We start from the raw sequence: 12,709 nt of genomic DNA, 5'->3' as shown, positions 1-12,709 counted from the left end.
TGAGGGCTTTTTATTTTTTGAGGGGTTGTCATTGGCAACACGCATGATATACTCCCACTTGTTGCTACCTCACTATAGCTTGGACACTCGTGCAAATTCCTAACACGTGCTCTGGCAAGACAGAGTATCTTAGACCTTTGAGCCGAGAAGTTGATAAGTAAACTTATGAGAACACGAACATGGGAGAACACGACCCCAAACGTAACAGTTCATGCTGACTGACACTATTTGATTTTTTTTTTTAATATTTTGAACTTTTTGTTGTTGTTGTTCCTGGTGTTTGTTTGTTGTTTGTTACTGCTCTCTGCACCACGCCCACTTTACTCCAGCTGTTCCGAAGAACAGTCTGTCCTGCACTGTCCAGCTCTGGGAAGTGGTACCTCTAAAATCTCTGCTTTTTTTCTAGGAGCAACGTCAGCGTATTTTATCCGTGTCTTTAAAAAGAGGACCTGAAGCTCTCATTGCTTTCAAAAATATAACAGTTAAGAATACTGGTAAATTATAGTCAGTTCAACAATGTATCAGAAACATTCTGATAGTAATTTCCGAAACACATAGATTGTTACTTCAAAAAGGCGAACACTCTTTGTTAAAGCCTTAATACTAACGTCTCACTTCCTCCTAATCCCCGACCTCGCCGCGACCCCACACAATAACATCGGCTGATCGCTCGTGTACGAAGCGAGTTTAGGTAAGATTTTTTGGACATTAGCTGGCTTTAGTAACTGATCATTTCTCTTCGAGGGAAATGGACGACAAGATGGATCCCCAAACGTAAAAAAAAAATTTGTCAGCACGTAAAACGCAAACAGAAACTTCAATGCTGTTATGAACACTATGAGTTGCATGGTCGACGACGGAATGGCGAATATGTGTAATCAAAATTGAAATATGAAGCAGTACGCGAGTACAATAAGATTTTGCACGTGAGTTCCTTGGCCACAAATAGTTCAGATGACAAAGATTTTCAAAAGATAACAGAGGGAATTCCTTAAAGCACAGTGAAATAAAAGTAAACGGGGGGAGACGAGGGAGCCCCTTCAGTAGACTCGTATGAAGCAATGACATAAAGTAGCTTCTACACGATGAATCGCATCTCTGTCAGTACCCTCTGGTTTTAGAGGCTCAGCGTAAGGCTCAAAGACATGGCACAAATGTTCTGTTCCGCGACAGTTCACAGGGCTATTCAATATCGTGGATTTTTTCTATCCATTGACATTAGCTCAGGGCACAGATCTTCTCATAACCGTGCATCCTGAGATTTTCGCATGTTGAAAAATGATACACTGGTGAATACTATTATGACAGTTCAACTAATATTTAACACAGAAACAATGTGCTTGTTTATCATCAAAATTAAATAAGGTTAAAGGACAGACAGCGTTTCACACAGACTACAGCAAAGGTTTCTTTTATTATTATTATTATTATTATTATTACTGGTGAATGTTATTGAATAACAGTTAAATCCAGAGCGAATTCTTGATCTTCGTTTGACAACTTCAAGAGCTGCGGTTTGTGCACGCGCTGAGAAGCTGGGCTCACTGCGTCCAATTTAAAATGCAAACCACTTCGTGACACGATAAGCTCTGAGCTGATCCTAAATTTAACTCGCAAACCTGTGAATACTGCTACGTAGTACGGCCTCCCGTGTCTTCGTTGTGGTAGTTCCATGTGATCCTCAGTCTGACCTGTTCTGGCACTAAAACCACGCCCATGCCGCACACACACGTCTCTGCCGCTGCTGACTACGTTTCAAGTTGTAAATGAGAACCGAGTCTGCTCTCTCTCTCTCTCTCTCTCTCTCTCTCTCTCTCTCTCTCTCTCTGTCTCTGTGGGTGTGAGAGGGATTATTCTCTACACTACAGAGAATAGAGGAACACCCACCGAAGAAAACCAGCGATTTACCGCTGCCGCCATGAGGCCTAAACATAAACTGCATCTACACAGTTGTGAACAGTACTGCGACGCCTGAGTCTTAATAATAATAATAACGACTTTCTACAGTACCAGTCAAAAGTTTGGACACACCTATTCATTCAATGGTTTTTCTTTATTTTTACTATTTTCTACATTGTGCTTTGTTTACACTTTTTTTACTTACTACATGATTCCTTATGAGCAATTTGAGTAGCGCTGTTGCCTCACAGCAAGACGTTCCTGGATTCAATTCCTGGCCGGGCGGCCAGGGTCCTTTCTGTGTGGAGTTTGCATGTTCTCCTTGTGTCTGTGTAGGTCTCCTCTGGGAGCTCCAGTTTCCTCCCACAGTCCAAAGAGATACAGGTCAGGTGAATTGGAGATACTAAATTGCCTCTAAGTGTGAAAGTGTGTGTGAGTGTGTTTGTCTGTGTGTCTGCCCTGCGATGGACTGACGACCTGTCCAGGGTGTTCCCCGCGTTTCGGTCAGTGAGCACTGGGATAGGCTCCAGCACCCCCTGTGACCCTAATTAGGATAAGCGGCTTAGAAAATGAATGAGTAAATGAATAATTCCATATGTGTCATTTCATAGTTTTGATGCCTTCAGCATTGTTCTGCAATGCAGAAAATTAAAATAATACAAATAAAGAAAAACCCACTGAATTAGAAGGTGTGTCCAAACTTTTGACTGGTACTGTATATCTTGGAAAAATATTCCACAAATCATACCTCAGATTATATCCAACAAATCATATGTAACAACAACCACAACAGCAATTGTAATGATGATAATAATAATAATAATAATAATAATAATAATTTATAATTATTATTATTATGAAGTGGAGTGTGACATGGGGTCTACTCCTCTGTAAATAGAGATTAATTTATGACATATTGTCATGTTTGCATTTGTGTATTCACGTTTCTTTTTGTAATTGTGTGTGTGTGTGTGCTCTGGACAGAAGAAACCTCTGTTTTAAACAGAACACTGACAAGACATACGTTCATTATAGTTAGACATTACAGTTCATTATCGTTAAGACAGTATAGTTCACTATAGTTTCGTGTCAGTTCATTATTGAAGAGAGAAATAAACCCTTTTCATGACCAGGATGTTGGAGGGCTCCTATTGTGTAATGTGGCTTCACTAACCACACTCTGTTTAAACTATTTAGTTCCTGACGTCTGTGTTTAGTGCGTAATCATATTAATGCTATCATACATGTGTCCCTTTTATTTATTTATTTTAATTGGCCTAGATTGAATTTCATCTAAAATAAATGTGTAAAAGACGACCATTTTAGTTTCCATGTCAGAAAAGTCCAGTGTGTTCCACCACATTCTGAGGACAAAAGTTTTGACTAAACGTCCATTTTTCTGAATACTGTTACACTGTTTAAGGAGTACTTTGTGTACGATATAAAAATTTGCGCGGTCTGTGCACGCGGTGTATTTGTGTGTAGATTTGTTTGAATTTTTTTTTCTTTGCAGAGACATAAGATGTCAGCTAGCTTGAAGTTGGCCTTTAAAATTCAACGTTTAGGTTTCGATCCTAAATAAATGCCAGATTAGATTGCTAAATTTTGACATCGGTGAGAGTACCAGCAAAGCGAATGACGCAGCCGGTTACTGTAAGAACTGTCGTCTCGGACTAACATGGGGTTTTCCCGTTTTCTCGATGACCTGTAGTAACTGCCGTCGCTGTAATGGGTGCCATATGCTGAGTGCGAAGGTTAGTGGTGATGAGCATAGACTCTACAGACTTTGCGCCGTGATTTCACTCGGTCTGACGGGCAGCGCAAGAGCCTGAGTCAGCGAAAAGAAAAAAAAAAGAGAAAATAGTCATCAAACTGAAATTTTGGCAGAGTAGGCGCGCGCCGTCTATATGAACTGTCAGCGCACGAAGCAGCCTCATATGGTCGAAACGGAAGAGAGAGTCACTGAAAAGTGCTTAGTACAGCCCCAAACGGAACTTTGCAGGAGAGATATTTTTTCTGTAGAACATGGAATTATCTGTCTCGGTGGAACAATAGAGGGTAATCCAGTGGTTCACACCCCCGTTTGACACGATTTTAAACGGGGCAGATGTCTAGTGGCGAATCCCAGCAACCTGATTCTCTCTGCCGTTTGGCGGAGTCACAAATCAGCCGAATTACAACGATAAAATAGTCTAGTCGTTGTGCATTAAGATTGAAAAATGATAAAATGTTAAGCTGTTAAGAGTGTCTCTCTCTCCCAAGGTGGTGGCTTGACATCTAACCTTACCTGAGTACCTGAGAAAAAGGTGGGTCTCCCAAAAAGTACATCATCATGTTTTTAGACAGGTGGATATATCATTTAATAGAGTTTTTGGGGTAATGTGTGTGTGTGTGTGTGTTTGTCTGTGTGTGTGTGTAATGGAAATTTTAAGGTCTGAGAGCTTGGTTCAGGGTGTGGACCCCAGCGAGGCTGGGAGCAGATAGGCTGTCGTTTTTTTTCGTGTGGATTTATTTGTAGTGTGGGAGTTTTCAGGTGTGGCTCAGCCAGGCCTGGAAGTGAGTCAGCATTTAAGGATCTGAACCGAGAGCCCCAAAGTGGGTCACATATCCCAGCCTAATGAACTGGACTCACTAATAATTCTCTGATCAATCATTAGTTAGGCCACTAATCATTACTAATCATCTGACCAACCATGCCAACACACACACACACACACACAGAGCAAGCGAGAGAGAGCACACGTGTCAGACGTTTCTCTCTTTACTGTATCTGTGGGTTCTGTGTAACTAATTTTACTCACCATTTGAGCTTCTTTGGGCCAAAATGAATTGATAAGCACTGTCTAAATGCACATATAAATTTATATTAGAATACAAATACCTAAACATACCTGTTGTCTAATCACTATTCATACTTCAGATGAACCACTGGTAAAAGAGCGGTGGAGTCCAGCACAGGCGCGATTCTGGCTTCAGGATTCAGGGGTAAAATACAAGGCATAAGTGAGTACTTTAAATCAAATGAAAGAGAAATGAATGACACAGGATATCAGTATTAAGACAGCATGTTTGTCTGATTTGTGCCTTCACAGTGGACACGTCTCAGACAGTGTGTCAGAGCCAAAATGTCCCCTCAGCTCCTGGAAACTACTCAAGTCTAGACTTCAGAGGCTCTCCTGCCCTAAATCTATGATTCACACATTCACACTCACACTCTCTCACACACACACTCACAGAGGGGGAGAGAAGGAAAGAGAGAGTGAAAGAGAGAGAGAAAAGAAAGAAAGAAAGAAAGAAAGAAAAAGAAAGAAAGAAAGAAAAAGTAATATCTAAAAATGTTGAAGGCAGTGTGTATAACCCTAGAATATTCTTTTTCGTGTAACCCTGTCTGACTTCTACTTGAGAGTTTTCTCCTGGAACACATCATGACTAATACAAATTTGATTGATAACTGTAAGACTTAAAATGAATGTCAGGTAGCTTTTTGACACTTGCAGGCACAGCCCAGTGGTGACGTTTCAAGGGTGTTTGGACTAAACGCGCCTCGATTACATACCTCAACTACACACACCGACGAATTCTGGCTAAAGGGATGCGTCAGAAAAACGTTCCATGAGGCGGGAATATCTGTACGCGAGGACTGTGACTAATTCATTCGGACTGGAGTTTTCGTGAGAGCAATCGATAAACTGTAGTCGGTTACCAGGCGCAGTTCAACGGGTAAGAACGACATTAAAAACTTTTGATTTATAATTCTGATTGTTATTTATAATTCTGATTGTGATTTTCATTTGTTATTTGTAGTTTGTCTGTCACCATTTAGATCGCAATATAACTGATGGTGAAAGGTGAATGAAAATTGGACCGAGGAAATTTAATGTCAATCTTTAATTTATGAATTAGTAAGTAATATGACTGAGTATGCGCCAGCGTGTGACTGCTAGATGGTCATTGTCGCCGTGGTCTCGGTCATGAGAGATTTGATCGTCTCTGTTTGAGTCGGTAATCCGCCAGATTTAAAAAGGCCAGTTAACATCGTGAGAGTGGTCATTCGACCCATCGTCAGAGAACTTCTTTTTATTTTGCATAAGATGCCTCTTCACCAAGCATTCTCACGTGAGGCGTTCTCAGACTCTCTGTCTTTGTGGGAGTTTAAATGCAGTTTCACTCACGCACTTTTTGCGGGGAAAAAAAGGCTACACGGAACATTCATAAATGAAGGCGATTCTCCAGGGCCCCTATGGCCTTATATGCTTGCATTTGTCTGTGGCTTTAACCCAGTCGAACTGGAAAACGGTGCTGGTGATCGTGGTGAGAGGAAGCTCTTTGTAGGGAAAGAAAAGATGGCAAGATGTTGGCATAGCAGCTGTGATTAGGGCCCTGCTATGCCTCCATACTGCCATCTTTTATCTCCCTTTCCTGCCTGATGACAGAGAAAAGAGAAAGACAATCACTTTTGGGACATGAAGCAGTGAATCTGAAGATGTAGAATGGGAAAGTGACATCAGTTTCAAAATAAAAATATTAATGTGGCTTTATGTGGAAGTGTCAACAGTATCCAGTCATCCCGCCCAAATGTCCAATAACCCGAAAAGATGAACGTTTATTCTGTGTATGTGTGTGCACATGTGCTTGTGTGTGTGTAAGTGTGTGTTAGTGAGAGGCAGTGGTGAACCTTGCAACTGATGTAATTAAAGCACTGCTTGGCTGTTTCTGTTCATAATCACACGGTCAGGAGCACAGTAGAGTCTACACCACACACACACACACACACACACACACACGTAAAATGTTTCTTTGTGCTTTATCAGTGCTACTGAAACAGCTGGCAGTTTTTCTCCCTCACTTCATGTATTTTAGGCTAATGTGAAGAATGTGATGATTTTTCTTGTATTTGAACATAATTAATTTGTACTGATATTCAGTGCAATGCAGTTTATCTGTTCAAATGTAGTGAGTGGTGAATGAAGGTAAAATTATGAACAAAGTGAAGATTATTAGCAATTATCAATAATGTTGCATTTGATATTTGTAAAAAAGAAAAAGAAAAAAAAGCATTTCCTTCCTTTTTTTATTTTTTTGGATTTGTAAAATTAATTCTTTTTAAAATGTATTATTTTTAATTAAAATATAAACTAAAAGGATTCCAGATAAAGAACCTGTTAACTTGGTTTTAAATGAATGTGCATGAGAATATTAACATGAATGTTACACATTACTTTACATCCTGTTTGAAGACTTTAAGTAAAAACATGGGATACACACAACTTTGAACAGCTAAATATACACACAACACTGTATTACTCCATTTTCTATTGTATTATAAATGTTCAAATATTGTTTTTTGTTTGTTTGACATATATTTTGCTGTTATAGTTTTTGCTATTCCCAATTTTTTCTGAGAGAAGAAATATCGAGGGTTATCATTGATAAACTAAAAGCAGTCGACTGATTTCTGGCCTGATGTTGATTTCTTTGTTCTTATCAATATCTCATTGTATTGACTCTGTCTCCCTGCTTTTTATATTCTCACTCTGAACTGCATTTGTATTTTCATTAGAACTGCTAACACAAGACAGAATGTTAACCCCATTACAACTTTAGAAAAGAATGTAAATTTATTTGTAGATGGAGCAGCATTCTACACTGATTACGGTGATTATGCTGCTTAAATTCTTATGGTGGAGGCCCAGTCTGACTCTACAGAGAGGCAGTCTGTCGTCTGACTCACCTCCTCAACTTCTCTTTCACTGACACTGTGTCACTCTGGGTGTGTATGAGTGCCTAGGCTAACAATCAGTGAACTGAACAATCACAGAAAAGAGAGTGTGAAAATATATAAACAAACAAATGACTAATACATTTCAATACTTTTAAAAGAAAGGTAAAATAAAATGAAAATTAACATCAGAACTTATTTTATGTGTATGTATTTATTAATTTTCTTTCCTCTAACATACAAGAGTAATACAGTGACAGTAAAGCAGATATCCTGTCAGCTGAGAGCAGTCAGTTGGAACAGGATAGGATAGTATATGATAGCACTTAATGCCCGGTGGGAATTTACTCAATTGCAGCACAAGGTGCAATGTTCGAAAAAAAAAGAGGAATGAATAGAACGGTGCTAGTAAACGTGTTAGTTAAGTGACAAGAGAAGTAGGCAAACATGCAAACATTTAATGGTAAGGTGACAAAGAACACGTAATTACGAATTAACCAAGAACACGAGGTAAGTAACCCACCTTTATGAGAGCAGTGAGCTGAAGTGACCAGGTGGGTAGTGATGGTGCATTACACAAGCACATATGTGGGAAATGTCACCATGTGACCAAAGTATACAAGTATGTAAACGTGCTAACGGGTCCACGTGTACCAGTCTGATCACTGGGGGGGGGGGGGGGGGGAGTGCTAGGGCTGGGTGAGGCTGGGGTTGAGGTCACAGGCTGTGTTGAACAGTCTGATGCCTGTTGGGATAAAGAAAACACCTGAAATGTTCCTCCATGCACTATGGGTGGATGAGCCAACGGCTGAAGGTGCCCGTGGGCTGCCTTGGCCCATTGTAGAGAAGATGGGAGGTTTATCAAGGAAGGAGAAGATCTCTGTCCTCATTCTCTTCTCTGCTTCCGCCTACAGACTGTCCAGTTGAAGCCCAATAGCAGAGCTATTTTCCTCCACTGGCTCATTCAGCCTTTTGGCTTCAGCAGACTTCATCTCTCCAGCACACACAGTAAAGAAGAGTTCACTGCCTACTGCTTATTGATAAAACACACAGAGCAGACTGCTGCACTCCTCTGCGTGGTCCTCACTAATGCAGCCCGTAATGACAGAGTCCTCAGAGAACTTCTGACGGTGGAATGACCCAGAGTTTACTTGAAGTGTGATGTTAAGATTGTGAATATGAAAGGAGACAGTACAGTTCCCTGAGGTGACCTGATGTCACTCACTATCTCATACAGGCTGGTTTTCCTGGTGGTGGACATTTTGTGGCCTACCTATGAGGTGGTCTGTGATCCAGGCCTCTGTGCTGTGGGGAACCTGCATCATTGCGATCTTCTTCACCACAGGAGTGGCTGTCCCATGGTGTTTGGGGGCTGATGTGTGTCTGTTGAGGGGGAGGCAGGTTAGTGGGCAGGGACTGGGAGAGAGTTCCTCAGTCAAACCTGTTGAAAAACCAGTTCAGCGTGTTTTCTCTCTCCCAGCCTTTCTCCACCCTCGGCCCTGACTGTTTCAGGCCAGTGATGGACCTTGTGCTTCAGATATTTGACCTTCTTCCTTACCTCTGCTTCCCTGACTCTCTTTAGTAAGGTCGACCTAATCCTGTTACCCACCATAAAAGCTCTGGTCCTCTTTTTCAGGACGGCCCTACTGTCTCTTGTAGTGAGTAAATGTATTTGGTGACTGAAATGAGTCTTCACATGACCAATTAATATTTATTCTGTGTGTTTAGCCACGGGACTCAGTTGTTCATCTCCTCAGTGAAGCCACATTTAGTCAGCTAGAGTTAAGCTTAGTCTTATTCTAGGTCAGTTAATATAGTTAGTTAGTCATAAAGAGGGAAAAAGAGAGAAGCAAGGAAAGGAAAATGAATGAATGAATGAAAGGACAAACACACATTGTTTTTATTTAAAGATATATGTGTTTCTGGCTGTATTTATTCAGTAATTAATTTATTTACAATTTACAATTTAGCATTGAGCAGACGCTTTTAGCCAAAGCGACTTACAATCAGTGCATCAGTCGGATTCCTAATACCTCATAAACATATATCGCTAAAAAGACTGAGCGTCAATTTACTCCTTCCTATTGTGCCCCTGGAATACTTAGACAAACATAGATACGAGACAAGGTTTTTTTTTTAAGGAAGTTTTATTAATTCATTGTTCTTTTAATGCTCTGTCGGCCATAGACAGAGGTTTTTACTAAAACAATAATAGATCAGTTAATCTGGCCTATCAATTAATCTGGCCTATCAGTTAATCTGGCCTATCAGTTAATCTGGCCTATCAGTTAATCTGGCCATAGATTCTTTGGTCCCCTCATCAGTCTCAGGGACTTTTTCCTTTGCATTGTCTCTTTGGTCACATTCACTGCTGCTATCAAGTCTGGTATCCTACAGAGCCACTGTGTCCATTGTGAAAAGCGCTACACAAATAAAATTAAGTTTGAATTGGATTGAATTTGAATATATTCATACAAATATTTCACTTCCTTACATGCTTCACCACTTAAAATGAGTGTTCAAGAATATAGGGGAATTGAGTGTAAACTTTAGGCCTAATTTTAGCTCAACACCACCATCTACTGGATAATCCAGCACATAGCACTATTGATGAATTTAAGACTATGTTCCAAATATTTACATAACAGGCAAAACCTCAATTTGTATGCATATAAAACATTGTCTCAGTAAGAATTATAGTGAGGAGACAATATCAGATAAAGCTGCATTTGTGTCAGCGAACCTGCTATGACTCAGCTGTGACTGATGTCAGGTATAAATAGACTGCCCTTTGTCACTGAGTAGGTTCAGCAGGTTTGTGAGATCCATAAATAGCCTGAATAAAAATTCATTTAAAAAGTTCTGATATGGATTTTCTTTTGGGACACTAATTGCCACTATTTCAAATTGTGTACACACAACTGTGTACAATATTGTGGAAGGTGGTGAGTGTTTATTTGTATAGAGTGATTATAATATTGTATGAGATGGTGAGTGTTTGTTTGTATAGAGTGATTATAATATTGTATGAGGTGGTGAGTGTTTGTTTGTATATAGTGTATATAATATTGTATGAGGTGGTGAGTGTTTATTTGAATAGAGTGATTATAATATTGTATGAGATGGTGAGTGTTTGTTTGAATAGAGTGTATATAATATTGTATGTGGTGGTGAGTGTTTGTTTGTATAGAGTGATTATAATATTGTATGAGGTGGTGAGCGTTTGTTTGAGTAGAGTGTATATAATATTGTATGAGGTGGTGAGTGTTTGTTTGAGTAGAGTGTATATAATATTGTATGAGGTGGTGAGTGTTTGTTTGAGTAGAGTGTATATAATATTGTATGAGGTGGTGAGTGTTTGTTTGTATAGAGTGATTATAATATTGTATGAGGTGGTGAGCGTTTGTTTGTATAGAGTGATTATAATATTGTATGAGGTGGTGAGCGTTTGTTTGTATAGAGTGTTTATAATATTGTATGAGATGGTGAGTGTTTGTTTGTATAGAGTGTATATAATATTGTATGTGGTGGTGAGTGTTTGTATAGAGTGTATATAATAATGTATGAGGTGGTGAGTGTTTGTTTGTATAGAGTATATGTAATATTGTATAAGGTGGTGAGTGCTTGTTTGTATAGAGTGATTATAACATTGTATAAGGTGGTGAGTGTTTGTTTGTATATAGTGTATATAATATTGTATGAGGTGGTGAGCATTTGTTTGTATAGAGTTGGCATGTAACCGAATCCGAATACGTTATTCGGGAAAGCACGAATAATGCCATGGAAACAGATATTTCTTCTACCCAAAGTTTCTACCCAAAACATGACTAACATGTCAGTGCATCAACCATTATGTTTCATCAAATAGATTCATATCATCACCGATTGCCACAAGATAAAAATGCCCATTCTGTTTGCAGCATAGGACTTTCTGTTTGCAGCATAGGATTTCACTACCTAATCGTTTCATTTACTACACGTTATTGAAAAGTTATGACTATATTCTGTAGTCGCCACCACCGCATCAGAAACACAAGCATAAACAACATTTTTACACACAGACATAAAACCAAACATATCTACTGGAAATAAACTCGATAAACTACGGAGAAAGAGTGTTTGGCTAACTTAATACAAACCGACATAGCAAGCTACATGTGAGCACGTTTCCATTCACCCTGTTAGTAACTTTCAGTAATCACATTTAACTGCTTATGAGAACTTAACTAACATAGAAATCACATAGAGAGAGAGAGAGAGAGAGAGAAAGAGAGAGAGAGAAAGAGAGAGAGAGAGAGAGAGAGAGAGAGAGAGAGAGAGAGAGAGAGAGAGAGAAAGAGTACAGTTGGAGGATGTGGAAACATATTTCATAATTAATTATATGCCAATATTAAAGAGTGTGTTACATATCCATCCAGAAATGTGGTATTCCAGGCTTCTCGGGGCATCTGGAACACAACTCAATGATCGGCCAACTGATCCAAGAGGCCAAGCAGAAGAGAGGTGTTTGGCTAGACCTGGAGAACACCTATGGGTCAATCCCACATGACCTCATCCAAGAAGGACTCGACCACTACTACATCTCGGTGGCTATTCGAGACATGATCACCAGCTAACTAGGAGGGTTTAAACTCAGATAACTCCTATTTAGCCTGAGAGACTCCAACAACGACCTGGTAAAGCAAGCAGGTGTTACAACTAGATCCGGCTCCAGGTGGGCAGCCAGCACAGCCACAGAGAGGGAAACATCATCTGCAACATCTGCGCTGGGTGGCAAGGCCTTGGCTCTGCACACTTCCAGCAGTGGGGAAGTACAAGGAACAGGTGGGACATGGTCCGGGCAGAAGTACGGACCGGTGAGGAGAAGCAGATGTCAAGGGCAGTGGAACAAGGGTCCCAGGGTGCATGGACAAAATGGGATCTGCCCAAGTGCAAGATCTAATGGGCAGAGCTGTGGAGACTGGAGCCCTTTCATGTTTCCTTTCTCTTATGTTCCATATATGACACCCTTCCTTCACCATCACACCTGCACACATGGGGGCTGAAAGAAGATCCACATTGCAAACTCTGTGGTCAAAAGGGGACACTGCT

The 12,709-nt window shown here is 40.1% G+C and overlaps 1 protein-coding gene across 1 annotated transcript in view; it reads right to left on the bottom strand.

Moving 5' to 3' along the window:
- Window positions 1-1,718, bottom strand: part of hgfac (HGF activator) — a 20,741-nt gene extending 19,023 nt beyond the window's left edge. Inside the window, exon 1 of the mRNA XM_030779465.1 lies at window positions 1,643-1,718. Coding sequence (XP_030635325.1) covers window positions 1,643-1,718 — 76 coding nt within the window. The remainder of the gene's footprint in view (window positions 1-1,642) is intronic.
- Between the last annotated feature and the right edge of the window lie 10,991 nt (window positions 1,719-12,709).

The sequence above is a fragment of the Chanos chanos genome, chromosome 7 (assembly GCF_902362185.1).
Source record: "Chanos chanos chromosome 7, fChaCha1.1, whole genome shotgun sequence".
NCBI lineage: Eukaryota > Metazoa > Chordata > Actinopteri > Gonorynchiformes > Chanidae > Chanos > Chanos chanos.
Note: the sequence above shows the minus strand (reverse complement) of the source record. Positions and strands in the feature narration are given on the sequence as shown.